Genomic DNA, 17,500 nt, shown 5'->3' on the forward strand with positions numbered 1-17,500 from the left:
AGGCAGGAGGAGCAAATTTTCTTTTAGTTTGGGATTTCAACTGAAAACATATGAAATTGTCTATTGTATATTGTCGATCATTTTAGCCATCGATCTATGGATTCTGTCATCTCACCAATTGGACAAGTTCAATGCTTTTCAGGTTAGGCATGGCTGTTTGTTAAGAAGCTTGCTTCCTAACTACATGACTCCTTTCTGCGATAGGTACAAAGATGAGAATTTGGGGGACGGGGCTAGTCGATTACAACGACCCAGTGAATAACTGGTACCCCCGAAAAGACAAAAGACAAAGTCAGCAGAACGTAAAGCCAGAAAAAATCCGCTAAGCATTTTATCCGACATATAACGATTCTACCAGATCACCGCCAGGAGCCATTTTAAAAATTATTTCTACTATAGGCACAAGGCCAGAAATTTTGGGGAGGGGGCTAGCCGATTACATCGACCCCAGTGTGTAACTGGTACTTAATTTATCGACCCCAAAAGGATGAAAGGCAAAGTCGACCTCAGCGGAATTTGAACTCAGAACGTGAAGACACGAAATACCTATTTCTTTACTACTCACAAGGGGCTAAACACAGAAGGGACAAACAAGGATAGACAAACGGATTAAGTCGATTATATCGACCCCAGTGCGTAACTGGTACTTATTTAATCGACCCCGAAAGGATGAACGGCAAAGTCGACTTCGGCGGGATTTGAACTCGGAACGTAACGGCAGACGAAATACCGCGAGGCATTTCACCCGGCGTGCTAACGTTTCTGCCAGCTCGCCCCCTTTGGGCCATTTTAATAATATATCTTTGAGAGTTGAGATGTAGGCATAGTGTGGACGAATGGTAAAGAAGTTAACTTCGTAGTGAGTGGCATTTTGGACAAATATCATTTTTCTATACCCACTATCCGACCCATACCTTGTGAATTACAATGGGTAGAAGGAAACTGTGCAGAAGCTCGTCGGGGTAGATTATACCCACAATTTCAAAGACACGGTTTTGATACATTCTGTGTCGCGTTGGTTCTACCTGAGAATTACATGTAGGGTGCATGTATGTATGGAATACTCAACTACAAACATATTAATACTGGTGCCTGAAGAACTGAGTCCTCGTCGTCGAACGACGGGGTTCCACTACTACCACTAGCTGAGGCACCCATTGGAACATTGACACAAAACGAATTTGCTGTATATAGCTCTTGTCTTTTGTGTTCTTAGTTCAAATCCTAGTCAACTTTATATTCCGGAATGGTAACGGTCAAACATTACTTTACAATTTTCTGAGGTTGTTAAAATACATACCGTTCAAATATTGTGTTTAACATAATCAGTTACTACCGTTTTCAAAATCGGCAGTAAATTGAGAAGGATTTACGCTAATGCTAAAAATTAATATTGGTTTCAAATTTTGGCACAAGGCCAGCAATTCCGAGGGAGCGGGTATTACTTAATTGTCACTTTTTAATATCATTATTGGTTTCAAACTTTGGCATAAAGCCAACGATTTGGATGGTAGGAGGAAATCGATTACATAGACCCTAATGCTCAACTGGCATTTATTTTATCGACTCCAGATAGTAAAGGCGGACGTAACCCCATTAAGCAGTTTTGCCGGCGGGCTAACGGTCCTGCCAGCTCACCAACTTACTATTTATAATTAATGTTTTCACGACAGAAAGGCGACGAGCTGGCAGAATCGTTAGCACACCGGGCGAAATACTTAGCGGTATTTTGTCTACCGTTATGTTGTGAGTTCAAATTCCACCGAGGTCAACTTTGTTTTTCATCCTTTCGGGGTCGATTAAACAAGTACCAGTTACGTACTGGGGTTGATGTAATCGATTTCAACCCTTTGTTTGTCCCCTCTGTGTTTAGCCCCCTGTGGGCAATAAAGAAATAAATATTTTTCTGACAGATGCAGTACTAACATCGACTGTTGCTTATATTTTTTCCTTGCTTGAATCAGCTCTGATTAAACTGACCTGGGTTTTAAACAAAACCTTAATAAAAGACGTTCCAGCCGTGATCATGACGTCTTTTTTAGAGACCAGTGGTTCTAAACAAACTTTTAACCAACACGCCTTTGAAGATATTTTCGTCAACTCTAATTTCAATCTGTTCCTAACTTCCGAAAAATATGCAAAATTTTTATTTAATGAAATCCTTGAGATTAATGTTTTTTCTTCTAAATATACAATTTTCAGTCCAACATTGCTGAGTTTAATTCTTAGGTCTCTTCTTTTGCATTTATTCAATCATTTGAAATTTACTCGCTGAATTAAGCCTAGTTTTAATTTATGTATGATGCTAGGAAACAGACCATTATTTTAACCATGACTGTGTGGTTAAGAAATTCGCTTCCTAACTGCATGGTACTAGGTTCGGTCCCACTGCATAGAACATTGGGCAAGTCTCCGAGTCGACTAAAGCCTTGTGAGTGGATTTGGTTAATGGAAACTAAAAAGATGCCTATTGCGTGGAATGAATATGAGTATGTATGTGCTTGTGTTTATGTTTTCCTGGCTTGATACATCATGTTATTTGTAAATGAGTGTCATTGCCATGCAAGCGGTGTCGTTCATTTCCGATCTTCCGTAAAAAACATGCCTGATCGTGGTGAAATATTATTTACTTCGAAACGGTCGACGGATAGTGCCAGAAATGAGATCAGGCTGTAGGAAAATCTGCTTGGATGAATTCTTTCTAACCGATGCAAACATTGGAAAGTGTACTTTAAAAATGAAGACCATGACGACGACGACGACGACGGCAGCGGCGACGATGGCGACCACCACCACCACCACCACCACGAATACGACGGTGAGGATGATGATGATGATGTTGATGGTGGTGGTGGTGGTGGTGGTGGTGGTGGTGGTGGTGGTGGTGGTGGTGGTGGTGGTGGTGGTAATGATGATGATGATGATGATGATGATGGTGGTGGTGGTGGTGGTGGTGGTGATGATGATGATGATGATTCCGGTCCGTAATCCTGGATATAATATATTACATGCAGTGTTTTAAAGATCAGAGTTAAATCTTTGCTGCATTACCATAAATGTATTTTTGTGTTCTTCGCTGCATCGTAATTCAATTATTTCTTCTCGAATTACTTCTTCAGTTGATCCAACATCACAATTTAAAATGGATTTACTTCATCCTTGGTTTTACTTGAAAGGAATAAAAAGCAAAGAATCTTCTGTCAGTTTTTAGCTATGATAAGCGTCCAGAATTTTTTTCTTTTTCAAATCCCTTTTGTTAAAAGTAAAAATTAAAACAACACACACAAATTTCTGCCAACTCAGACAAGCCGTTAAATATGGTTGCCGTCTTTTTCTGTTTTCTTTTTTAAAATGTTCAAACATTTTCCAATTTTTCAGTAAATATTTTCAATGCAGCTTTTTTGTTTGTTTTTGTTTTTGTTTTTTCAGTAAATGTTTTCAATACAGTTTTACAATCAATCAATCAATATAACGAATTTCCCTTGATGTAAAAAGAGATCTCATCTTAAGCTTTTGAAATATCCGAGCTAGATAATAAATGTTATTTTCGTTTCCTTACTTCTTAACAATATTTCCGTCCCCTTCCCTCTCGAACGATGGTATCAAAAGGGCTTATAAATCTTACTAAGCAATTTCCTTTGAAGAGCGAACTATTTGACTTCCGTGTGTAAAACAAGAAGCTCCACATACTGTTCATTATTATCAGAACAAAACTTCATGAATAAGCAATCGTATTTGTGGTGTGATATTTCATTGATAGTTTTGATAACTATACAAAGCGAATAATGTAGAACTTAACTTATTTGTTTTGTTACAAGTTTGCGTCCGTAAACAATACCATGTATTTTCTCAGTGACATCAGGATATATGCTTTTTAAAACTTTCTGTGAGGCTTTTATGCCTTCTAAACATTCAAACAGCACCATCCGTGGAAATCGATATCAAATTTTGTAATAGAACTTTATATTCGTCAATTCAAAATTTTAAAACAATCATAGGTAACCTGCGGCCCACGGGAATTTATGATAAGCCTGCCTAACGAAAAAATACTTTCACATCTTTGAGTAGTGTGGCCCGCCTGATGATGAGTCATAACTCAAGCGGCCTGCTTCCCAATAAAGGGTTGCCCCTTTTTCAAGGCAATATAGTTTGTCTAGTAGTGTAAGGCGCTAGGCATTTTACAAATAATATACCTTCTTTCGATTTACAACCATCATTAAAATAACGTCCATACGCCATGACAAGGGCCTTGTTATCAACAATGGCGGGCTCATCAAGCTGAACTGGGAAATATCTTATTTTTTGCAAACTGTCAACTCGCTGCTCTTCAATATTTCCAGGTATTTCAAAAATTTCTCTCCAATTTGAATCGATGCTTAATAGCAAGCATTTAAAAAAAGATCTGAAGGATCTCCATGCATGACATTTCAAATAAGTTTTTTTCATACAGGTTTTATGACCTTTACAATGATTGTATGACGACAACCATTTCGGTTTTTTTTTTTTTGGTTTTTTTGCAACGATTTTTGCAATCTCACAGGAAGGAAAACTATAAGGGTTTCATCAATTTTTTTTCTTCTTTTATGCATAAGCCTGAGTTACGATGCTGCTTAAAAATGGTTTTCATTTTCTTTGTCAGTCTTAGTTTTATTCGTGCTATTCCTTTTCAAATTATCTGAAGACTTGATATTTTAAAACCTCATTTTAGAAAAAACATTTTTTTGGTGGGGGTTATGGGGTATTATTGAGAAGTTTTTTAGTAAAACTCTAAAACAGTTTTCACATGGTATTGACAGAATGCTTTTCTTAAAGAGTCTCGTATATTATCATTATGCAATTACAATATAAATGTGACGGCGATAAGGTGTCTAAAAATACGCGAAATCTGAAAAAAGGTTAGATATCTCATTAATTAAGTTGTGGAATCAGTATATGGATCTTCTCACACTAAACGCACAATTTTTGTCTTTCTGACACACTCTTTAACAAGAACTATCAAAGTAACAGATAGACTTAACAAGTGGGATTTCTATTTTGTTACGGTGCCAGTTATACAAGTTGCCATTTTTTTCACAATCGTGTTGAACACCAAACTACATTTTAATCAAAACAAATTTAATACGATATTTTCGTATCTAAAACCTCTAAAACTGCACACAAAAAAAATAAGGATGTCTAATATAATCATTAGACCACACATTCGAGGCGAGGACGTACTTGATTAAATTAACCTCAGTACTATACTGGAACTTATTTTTTATCGAAATCCAAAGCTGAGGCCGGCAGCATTTGAACTCAGAATGTAAAAGGAGTTCATTTTATCATTTAGAAGTACAGCTCGGATTTATGATAAAGTTGCCTCACTCTAGAGAACTAGGTCAATGATGCGTCTTTAGCCAGAAATCATGCTGTATTTTCAAAGGAAAATTACATTTATAGATCTGTTTGTATTCAATTTTAATTTGTTTAATCATATACAAGAGCAAACATTCAAGACTCAGTTTTATTGTTAAGCTGCACGATTACGAACTGAAGGGTTTAATTAAGTAATTAAAAAGAGACAAAAGAGTCTTTACACATAAAATAAGGGACAAACGCTAAAATCAAGAAGCAGCAGAACAGAAAAAGAAATGGTTGATAATAAATAATGACATGAAAATTAACATCCACAACTATGTTTAATTACATAAGAACTGATTATTGTCTACCTAACAATGTTTAGAAAGGCGGCGTGATGGCGGAACCGTTAGCACATAGCACAAAATGTTGAGCGACATTTCTTCTGACTTTTTACATTCTAGGCTCAAGTCCCGCTGAGATCAATTTCATTCTTTTGGGGTCGACAAAATAAGTACCAGTTGAGCACTGGGGTCGATCTAATCGACTTAGCTTGTCATCATTTCCAGTTTGATAAAATACTAGTCAAGGAATCCTCTCAAAATTGCTGGCCTTGTGCTCTGCAATGGACCCGTTAGGGAGCAGTAGTGTCATTTCAATCACTTACATTCCATAGAAACCGGGTAACCAGCCTTATGGTTCTAAGAGGTCAAGGAAAAAGTGGAATAGTCTTAAGAATGAACAACGGCCCTCTCCCACTTCTTTTCATAAGGGTCAGCGCCCTTCAACGTCATCGTCAGCATAATACATACCCTGAAAAGTGTTTGAAAAGATTGATAACCTACGTTTTACTTCAGTAAAATATTCTTCCCTTTCCGCCCCTAAAAATTCCATTTCCACTTGGGCGGGGTGCCAAATCGTATTCATTGAGAAACCTGGTTCTAAACAATGCATGTAGTACCATACGACCCAATATCGATTTCGTTTTTATGACGGTATCGTTTAATTTAAGGGAGATGTAACTACTACCCCTTGGGGTGCGATCGATCATACGGAGACTCAAATTCTCATTGGTTCGTAATAACCTGCAACGTGTTTTTGTGTGGGGGGTATAAAATCTATAGACAGACACAGTAACAGCAGATTTGAGAGAAATTATAGATATGTTTAATTAGATTGATAAAATAGATAATGGATTAATATATTACATAAGACAAGGGAGGAAGATTAACTGAAACTGTAGAGCATCTAACAGCTAAGACTATTTACATAAGATTCTATTCCTGCCAGGTTTGACTTTCTCTTTCATCAGCAATGAAATAAAGTACTGAGGGGGATATAACCGCTATATCAATTCACCAAATTTCAGAGCTTATACCTACGTTAGAAATCATTTCGTCAGATCCAAGGATTAGCTCCAGTTTAGATAGTAATGCGATTTATCAACCCTTAAACGGTCAGCATCAAGTGATGTTTCATTTGAGAACAGCGAACATCATCAATCGATGTACATTTGTACAATGCGGATATCTCAAATGAATTTACGCTCACACCGGATGCAAAAAAGTTTTAGGCACTTTCCGATAATGAAAATATAAATTTCATTGTGCGAGAGACTAACAATTATAGTTTTTGTATTTATATAAAGTGAGAATAAGTATAAAAATAAAAGAGTTTTGGGGTTTTTTTTCCTCATTTGTCACGCACACGAATGCAACCCTTTCCCTCTGATTTCCCTATGATCGATCTGCACATCCGAGTTAACATGGACGAACTGTAATAACGCCATACACTGCAGTATTCGCCTCGAGAAAGTACCTCTTTTAGACGTTTAGCGTTTTCACAATACGATTCTTACAGACCGGTATTCGTTACAAATACTGCTTCCGTTGCTAAATTATACCGTAATGTGATTGATTAAAAAGAAAATTAAATGCCTTGTCCGAAGAAACAATGTACCGCCCTCTCCATGAACTGAACCAACACTCACACGATGCTCAGTCTGAGACCCCAACAACAAGGCCACGTATTATTAGGGAATGTGTGGGACTATGCAGCATACTGTATCTAGTACATTACAGTCGTTCTTTGTTTTTCGTTATACATGGATAAGTACATAAATGGTACCAATAATATGCAAAGGTTAAATTGAGACGTGACTTGAATATCCCATGTTTTTATATATGCGAGAAAACATCGTATTGTCTAATATATCATTTCTTACACGTTATTTTTATAGTTCCTTCAGTTTTACTTTGAAACGGTCTAGGGTGAAGGACTCTGACGAAAATCCACCGACCATAATACTAGATTGCATATCCAACAGTGGGCAGTCGCTGCATTTGAAACACGTGTAGTTCCAGAAAATATGCAGTAAATAACTGTTAGATAAAATTATGGATGTGAAAAATCTCTATTCTCCTTATCATTAATAATGTTATATAAAGGCGGCGAGCTGGCAGAAACGTTAGCACGCCGGGCGAAATGCTTAGTGGTATTTCGCCCGTCGCTATGTTCTGAGTTCAAATTTTGCCGTGGTTGACTCTGCCTTTTATCCTTTCGGGGTCGATAAATCAAGTACCAGTTGAGTACTGAGGTCGATGTAATCGACTACCTCTCTCCTCCAATTTCAGGTCTTGTGCCTATGGTAGAAAGGTTTATTAATGTTATATATAAGGTGGCGAGCTGGCAGAATAGTTAGTACGCCGGGCGAAATGCTTAGTGGTATTTCGCCCGTCGCTTTGTTCTGAGTTCAAATTCCGCCGAGGTCGACTTTGCCTTTCATCCTTTTGAGGTCTATTAAATAAGTACCAGTTACGCACTGGGGTCGATATAATCGACTTAATCCGTTTGTCTGTCCTTGTTTGTCCCCTCTGTTTTTAAGCCCCTTGTGGGTAGTAAAGAAATAGGTATTTTGCCCGTCGTTTTGTTCTGAGTTCAAATTCCGCCGAGACGATTTTGCCTCTCATCCTTTCGGGGTCGATAAAATAAGTACCAGTGAAACACTGTCAATGTAATCGACTAGTCCCCTCTCCACAAATTTGAGGCATTATGCTTCCAGTAGAAATGATTATTAATGTTTTATATATATATATGATATAATATAATATAATATAAAATAATATAATATAATATTATATTATATATATATACAGATACACAGACACACATGCACACACACGCACGCACACACACGCACACACACACATGTATATATAGGAAATAGGTGTTACCTTTAGAATTACCTTCTATTCTTTCTGAAATCTCAACCTGTCTCTTTCAGATTAACTGTCCGTGCAAGCTGTAAGATGCATCTGGAAAACTTCCCAATGGATACACAGCAATGTCCACTTGAGTTAGGCAGCTGTAAGTATGTTACCTGTTTCAACTTCCGCCAAATGTTATAAAAATGTCTACCATTTCATATAAAAACTTACCAAACTACAAGACGTACAGAAATAAAAAGTAATACAGATTTATTTATTGCACAGAATTATGATAATATTCGTGTTCACAGCTTTCTATTTTATCTTCCTTGTTTTTTTTACCTCGGCGTCGTTTTTCTTGTCTCTTCTTTAATATATATTCTATCGTGTTCATCTCATTTCAACTTCCTTAACTCTTTTTTCCCAGTTCTCTTTCTCTCTTATCTCTTTCTCCCCTTCCCCCACCACCATCTCTCTCTCTTCTCTCTGTACATTTAGTTTTTTCTCTTTTTTGTTTTTTGTCTTCAAGTAGCCGTCACATCATCGTAATTCCTCCCAAGAGCAAGAAGTTTTGCAAAAGTTTCAATTCCTTTATTTATTATTATTTTTTTTTAGAAAAGCTTCATTTATTTAGTTGATACTACGAAGCTGACACAACCGTGTAGTTAAAAAGTTCACTTCGCAACTACACTATTTCAGGTTCGATCCCATTGCATAGCACATTGGACAAAGGCCTTCTAATTATGAATGAAATTTGGTAGATAAGAACAATGTGTAAGCTGGTCGGAGGGACAATTTCTGTTCTCGGGTAGCAGACCTAATCCACCACCCGATTTAATACCTCCATCCGGTCTCTGAGCACCTTAAGTGGAATCTGCCTTGTTACGAGAATTCAGGCTGGGTTTCTGGTCCATGAAAAACTTCCTCCCGCCAATCTCAGAAGCCCTTTAAAAAGTGATGGGCGCCATCAATCCAAAATGGGCATATACCTTGTACTGTAATATTCTCAGTGTGTTGAAAACAAGAAAAATAATATAGTTCTATATTTAACAGACGAAGAATTATTTACATTATTTACATTTGACGGATATTTGTCGTCATCTTGTTCGTTGTTAACACAACGTTTCGGCAGATATACCCTCCAACCTTGTTGTTAGGATCTTAGACTGAGCATCGTGGGAGCGCTGGTTCAGTTCCTGGAGAGGGTAGTACATTGTTTCTTCGGACAAGGCATTTCAGTTTTCTTTTTAATCAGTCATATTACTGTATAATTTACCAATCAGGTTCGAAATTTACTCAAGACACCTGATGAAGCGTATATCAGCCGAAATGTTGCGTTAACAACAAACAAGATGAGAACAAATATCCGTCAAATGTAAATAATGTAAATAATGTGCAAGAAAAGTATCTACGTAATCACACATAAATACAATTGGATACATATTCATTTATCTCTTTCTTGTTTCAGACCATTGAACTGTGGCCATGCTGGGGTAATGTCTTGAAAGATTCTGTCGAAGAAATCGACCCCAGTACTTAAACTTAAGTTTAAATCTAGTTCTCATTCTGTGGATCTCGCTTACTGAACTGCTAAGTTATGGGGACGTGATCAAACCAACACCGGTGGTCAAGCGCTGGGATGAGTAGTTAATAATCACAGACGCAAGCACACGCATAAATCGAAAAAGATGTAGGACGGGCTTCCTCACAGTTTCTATCAAACAAACGCTCTTACAAGGCATTAGTCATAGCAAGGCTATAGTATAGGATACTTGCTCAAAGCGCCGCGAGGGACTGAACTCAAAACTATATGATTGCAAAGCGAGCTTCTTAACCACAGAGCCTTTATGTGTACGATACATTTTATGCACGAATGTATGGCGGTGGATCTTCGTCGTTGTTCGACGAGGAGGATTTGCGCAACTGAATTACCTGCCCTTGAATGGACGTATTGGTGGTTGAGTATTCCACAGATACGTGGTCCCTTAACATGATTCCCTGGTAGAATTAGCGTGACACAAGTGTCAAGGTGTTTACCGTTAGAATTATACGTACAATTCACTCTGCAGGCTTCTATACAGTTTCCGGTTGCTCAGATTAACTCACAAGGTATGGGTCGTCTCGAAGCTATAGAAAATTATATTATCCCAAGACGGCTCACAGATGGATTGAACCTGTGACCTCGTGGTTGCGTACTGAACTTCTGAACCATTCTGCCGTATTGTGCTTTAATACGCACACATACACACACACACACACACACACACACACGCACACCCACACACACACACATATATATATATATTATATATATATATATATATTATATATATATATATATATACATATATATATGTATGCATGTGTGTGTATGTATATATATATATACATATAGAGAGAGAGATGGGGAGGGGATAAGAGAGAGAGTAAGACACAGAGAGAAAAGAGAGAGATGTGTGTATGGATGCAGACATATATGATGTTTGCATACACGCACATACGTGCAACATATAATACACGCATACATAATCCGATATAATTTGTAAATAGGAGACAAAAGTACCTAATAGATGTAGTAAAATTTATTCATAAATATCTCTTTCTTTTATATATGTCTAAGCGGATATATGCTTGCGCTACGAATCTATGTACATGTATCTATATGTGTACGTGTGTGTGTGTGTGTGTGTGTGTGTGTGTGTGTGTGTGTGTGTTCGCGTGTAAAAATATATAAATACCTTTGTGAAAGTCTATACATGGACACGTGACGTATGTGTGCGTGCCAGAAGTTATTTTGTAACACTATATTTACGTATCTAATAGATTTACTCCGATATGATAATATTCGTTCTAAGTACATTTAAACATCTCGAAAAGAATCATTTTAAACCCTTTAGAAGTAAACAGAATTTTCATTAGCTTTCATTCAATTTTGAGATTGTATTCTAAGAAAATTGAAACTGAAGGCATCAGTAAATCTTCATATATTTCTTATATATTTCATATATTTCCTCTCTTTAATTCTTTTTTTACAGTGCTCTTTATGGAGATTCTTTCATCAATAAGAAATATAGAAATATTTTTTTAGATGTAGGTATAAAGAAATTTCAAAGATAGATCATACAATATTTACAACAAAATGCTGATAGAAATTTATTGAATAGCAAAGAATATTCGAGAAGAAATCGAATAAGCTTCTTAATTAGATATTGGAAATAAATTTATCAAAACAAATTAAGAAATCTTAGCTTATATGTATATAATCATTAAATGTGGCACATGAAAGTCTCTTTTATTGAGTTGATAAATCGATATCTTTATCGTAAGCTCTGGACAAAGTCAAAAAGAGACGATATGGTTTAGTGAGTAAGGTGTTGACCTTTCACCCCGATGGCCATCGTCAGTTTATTGGTGAAGTTCGTTCTTTGGAACAAGGCACTGAACCGTTCTTGTCTCTGTCTATTTATAAGTATCTTGTGTAATATAGAAGTGACGAAACGCTAATAGAACTGGAAATTGAGAAGTTACATTAGAAATTGACAAGCTGTTAGCTAAGTTTTAAATTCTGTAAATTAAAGAATGAAAGCATGTTTCAGAAAGTTGTTTCTTTTTCATGTTAATAATATTCACTGAATCTTAATTACTTGAGAATCTCAGAGTTAATTACTAAGGATTTCTTAGATATTCACAATATGCAAAGCTACAAAGAACGCTTAATATATTTAGTTAGTGTTTAAGGCGACGAACTGGCAGAAACGTTAGCACGCCGGGCGAAATGCGTAACCGTATTTCGTCCGCCGCTGCGTTCTGAGTTCAAATTCCGCTGAGGTCGACTTTGCCTTTCATCCTTTCGGGGTCGATTAAATAAGTACCAGTTACGCACTGGGGTCGATATAATCGACTTAATCCCTTTGTCTATCCTTGTTTGTACTCTGTGTTTAGCCCCTTGTGGGTAGTAAAAAAATAGGTGTTTCGCCAGTCGTTAAATTCTGAGATCAAATTCCGCCGAGATCAACTTTGCCTTTCATATTTTCTGGGTCGATAAATTAAGTAGCAGTCGAGAACTGGGGTCGTTGTGGTCGACTATTCCCCTCCCCACAAAATCTTGGCCGTGTGCCCATAGTAGAAAGGATTATTTTTGCTTATCAGGTGTACATTTCTTTGGTTAATCTGACATTGTCATCGTTGCTGTTATTATATTTGTTGTTGTTGTGACCAGCTGTGAGAAACCCCTATTTGTTTTCAGACATCGTATAGCACAGACTACATTAGGACTACAATTTTTTCTTTACCTTTTTTTTCTCAAGGCAATATTAAGGAAATTAATATTTCTGCTATTTCTTGTGAGTCGAGCGACCACGTACAGGGCTTGCTTTCCCGTTTGCCGATCATAGGTTAGTTTACTGTCAATATCTAGTAGGATTTAATCAATTAATGAGGGATATATAACAGCTATACAAGCAGTGTGTGTATCGCGCGGAAGCGTACTGTAATGCCTCGGTATACGAGTTAATTCGCTCCCAGAGAACGCTCGTAAAGCGAAAACTCATAAACAGAAAATAATACTCGTAAAAACTCGTAGATTTGGGGTTTCGTAAAGCGGTTCCTCGTAAAAAGTGCGGTATTACTGTATGTATCTCGAAGTATATTAGATTACAACTCACAAACGCTGGTGTATTTATCTGGATTGCCGAAGCACAAACACAATCAATGATCTACTAACGAAAACAGCATCAAATTCTACGAAGGCTGTCAACAAATGCTTGTCCGTCTAATTTTATTTCGTGTACTGTATTATAATGAGTTGCAATGGCACGTTGCTGTCCTTTCGCAGCATTCTCCACGGCTAAAATGAAAAATAAACTTATTCCCAAACAGAACCGCAATTATCTACACAATTATATACACCAGCTATGTTGATGACATATTTATTGTGACGAATACAAACGTACATGCTGAAAGATTTCAGGAAAATCTTGAAAATAGCTCACTCTCAATATTTACGACCTGTCATAGCTCACTCTCAGTATTTACGACCTGTCGTAGCTCTTGCTTAAATTCAAGCCGCAACACCCTAATCCCATCCTCACACATAAATATAGCGGTTAGGAATAACACATGTGACACCCCAGTTTACACATAAAAAATACAGACGAATGGTTGTATATACAAGGTGCATTCCAGAATATTTCAGCCGTTTCTTGGAGAGGCAGTTATGACTGTCGTACGTTATTGGATATCGCTTCTTTGACGCTGATGATTCAACAGCATCGAATCAGAGAGGACAAATAAGCGACATCAAACAGACGTCTTCATATTTTCCTAGTCCTCCCTCCACCACCTCTCTCTCTCTTTCACTATTTCTCTCTTTCTCTCTCTCTCTCACACACACACACACACACACATTCCCTCTCTCTTTTTCTGTATAACTGTTTAGTTACGTCAGCATGAAAGTGTAATATTCTCTCTCTCTCTCTCTTTGTCTCTCTCCTTCTCTCTCTCCTTCTCTCTCTCTCACACACATACGTCCCATCACTCTCCTCTCATACGCTCTCATTGTCTTTTGTTCTCTCTGTCTCCTTTTCTCTCATTTTTTCCTTTTCTCTTTCTTTCTCTCTCTTTATCTCTTTCTCCCTCTCTCTCTCCCTCTCTCTGTTTCTGTTTCTGTGTGACTGTTTAGTTACGTCTGCATGAGTGTAGAATATGCCTTTCTCTCTCTCTCTCTCTCTCTCTCTCTCTCTCTCTCTCTCTCTCTCTCTCTCTCTCTCTCTCTCTCTTCCTCTCATACGCCCCATCACTCTCCTCTCATACTCTCTCATTCTCTTTCGTTCTCTCTCATTTTTTCTTTCATTTTCTCTCTCTTTGTCTCTCTTTATCTCTTTCTCTCTCTCTCTCCTTCTCTCTGTTTCTGTTTATGTGTGACTGTTTAGTTACGTCTGCATGAATGTATAATATGCCTCTCTCTCTCTCTCTCTCTCTCTCTCTCTTTCTCTCATACGCCCCATCACTCTTCTCTCATACTCTCTCATTCTCTTTTGTTCTCTCTCTCATATTCTCTCATTTTTTCTTTCATTTTCTCTCTCTTTGTCTCTCTTTATCTCTCTCTGTGAGCATCTAATTATGTTTGTATGTTTAATCTTTTTCTCTCACCCCATTTCTCTCTCTCTCTCCGTCTCTATCTATCTATATCAATCTGTATGTGAATATTTCTGCGTATATATATATATAATATGTGTCAGTGTGCGTGTGTAAGCGTTTGCCTCCAGTGCCAAAACGTACCGCCTCCAACACAAGTTCAATATCCAGACAGCCTCACTAATTCGCCAGCATTCATCTAACCATGCTCACTCGTCTCAACCCGATCTAATTCTTGCCTCTATCTTTAAAACAACACTATCACCGCTTTTGATAACCGAGTGCATCGAATTTATATTCTGATATAATTACACTAATCTTGCTTTAACATGTCATTTCACGGTTCTATCTAACATAATAAATATTTCTACGTCAATTAAATATTCATTATTTCTGATAAACATTAGATTCTAGCACTGGCTCAAGACCATAAATTGTTAAGACGGATTAGAGTTTATTAAAGTAACTCCAGGTAACTGTATTAAGATTTGTTGTCAAACTTTTCAGTTCAGAACATGATGTAACTAAGTACTGCAAGGTACTCGGACCCGTCTGTCAGCTCAACACCTTTATTATTTCACGAGCAAAACTCCCCCAGTTCAATGGACGGTGCTGAGTTGTCAAACATTTAAACCAAATTTTCTCAAAACAACTTGCCCGGCCATCCAATTGGCCTCCCCTTTAAGAAACACTGATTTAATCTAAATTTGAGACACCAGCAAAAGAAGAAATAAAGATAGACTTTTTTCTATTCCAAAGAAAAACGATTTTATTCACACAAATATGCAACTGAAGAGTTTGAAGTACCAGTAATGATAATACTGTTGACTGGGAGAACACAAACATGGTTTAAACAGTAAGCTTGGCAGAAAGAAACGTGCCTTTAAGCAGTACAAAAACAATAAAAAATGGAAGGTGCAGTTATGTACAGGTTGAGGGAAGAAAAGCAGGACAAAAACGGCTTTATCGATCGCATTCACACCTGGAATCGATTTTTGTAAGTTTTTCAAGACTTATACACGCCCTGATACCGACGGTATCTACATATAAAATTTGAGCGCAATCGGATGGAGGATGCCGGAGATCCTAGAAGACACACACACACACACAGATAGAACGGATTTTATATAATAGATTATAAATTTCTAACTCTGCTATAAGACGAAAGGTTACAGTCGATTAAACAGGCTACAGGACAGTATTTTTATATTATTTTATTAACAGGAATAGGTGTTAATATATCTCTTTTTATTATACATAGAAGGATTAATAACAAAGTCTGATTCGGTTGCATTTGGTGTCAGTCAATATTGACATCCATCCTAACGATATTGAAAAGTAGATGCCACTGATTACGAATGCACATTTTGTCTATTATTATACGCGTCCTTAAACCGGCAAGCTTAGCAGAGTTGTTAGCACGCCGGACAAAATACTTAGCGGAATTTCGTCCGTCTCTACGTTCTGAGTTCAAATTCTGCTGAGGTCGACTTTGCCTTTCATCCTTTTCAGAGTTGATAAATAAAGTACCAGTTTCGCACTGGGGTCGATGAATCGACTTAATCCGTTTGTCTTTCCTTGTTTATCCCCTCTATGTTTAGCCCCTTGTGGGCAATAAAGAAATATATATTAGATATTAGCTTGGTAAAAATGCTTTGCTACATTTGTTCCGGTTCTTTATGCTCTGAGTTCAAATCCCGCAGAAGTCGGTTTTTCCTTTCATCTCTTTAGGGTCGATGAAATAAAATACTAGTCAAAAAACCGGGCTTGATGTGATCCACAAATCCCTCTCCAAAAGGCATCTGATTTCCACACAGTTTTCATCAACCAGATTTACTCAAAAGGCATTGGTGGTTCTGGAACGATAGCAGTAGACGCTTGCCTATGATGCCACGCAGAAATATTGAACCTGAATCTATGTGGATCTGAAGCCGTACATAGAACCAACGTTTCGTTCCCTTGAAAACCTAAGTTTAAGCCATTCTATAAATGTAGTGAAATTAATTCCAATGCATATCATCCTTCATAGTCGCAGACATCACTCTGTGGGTTAAGAAGCTCCCTTTGCAATCACGTGAGGATTCTGCCTAAAAAAGTCCATCGCTCCAAGAAAGTGGGCCGACCACGCATCAACACCGCCAGAACCTCGGACCCTACACTGCGAAAATGTTTTGCTGCTTCTATCAAGGTTGCCCTCAGTAGCTGCCCAACCTCCTCTGCTGAAAGTAGGTGGGACTATATCAGGGAGGCCTTGTATACGACATCAATGGATACTTTCGGCATGAGAGAAAGGCAAAACCCAGATTGGTTCAATGCTGGGCTCTCAGAGCTGGAGCTAGTTATCGAAACAAAGCGTGCAGCTCTGGTGCAATACAAGAGTGACTCTTCTACAAAGTCACTCGAAGAACTCAGAAAGGCACGAAATAAAACCCAACTGACAGCCAGACGCTGTGCAAATAGGTATTGGCAGGAAATCTGTCAGAGTATCCAGTCAGCTGCTGACAGGGGCGACACCCGTGGGATGTATGCCGGTTTGAAGAAGGCCCTCGGTCCATCCGCAACCAAGTCAGCCCCTCTGAAATCAACTACTGGAGATCTCATCAGGGATCAAGGCAAGCAAATGGATAGATGGGTGGGGCACTACCAGGATCTCTACTCACGGGAGACTACAGTGGCTGAGGCTGCAGTCGAGAGTGTCAAGATCTTGCCAGTCATGTGCGAACTTGACAGTCCGCCAACCGTAGCAGAGCTCACCAAGGCTGTTGACTCCCTAGCAAGAAATAAGGCTCCGGGAAAAGACGGCATCCCCTCAGAGATCATCA

At 37.9% G+C, this 17,500-nt stretch overlaps 1 protein-coding gene across 1 annotated transcript in view; it reads left to right on the forward strand.

The window, feature by feature from the left end:
• The window catches only part of LOC115214976 (gamma-aminobutyric acid receptor alpha-like), a 679,148-nt gene that overhangs the window by 547,965 nt on the left and 113,683 nt on the right, over nt 1-17,500 (forward strand). Inside the window, exon 8 of the mRNA XM_029784076.2 lies at nt 8,621-8,703. Coding sequence (XP_029639936.1) covers nt 8,621-8,703 — 83 coding nt within the window. The remainder of the gene's footprint in view (nt 1-8,620; nt 8,704-17,500) is intronic.

The sequence above is a fragment of the Octopus sinensis genome, linkage group LG8 (assembly GCF_006345805.1).
Source record: "Octopus sinensis linkage group LG8, ASM634580v1, whole genome shotgun sequence".
Taxonomy (NCBI): domain Eukaryota; kingdom Metazoa; phylum Mollusca; class Cephalopoda; order Octopoda; family Octopodidae; genus Octopus; species Octopus sinensis.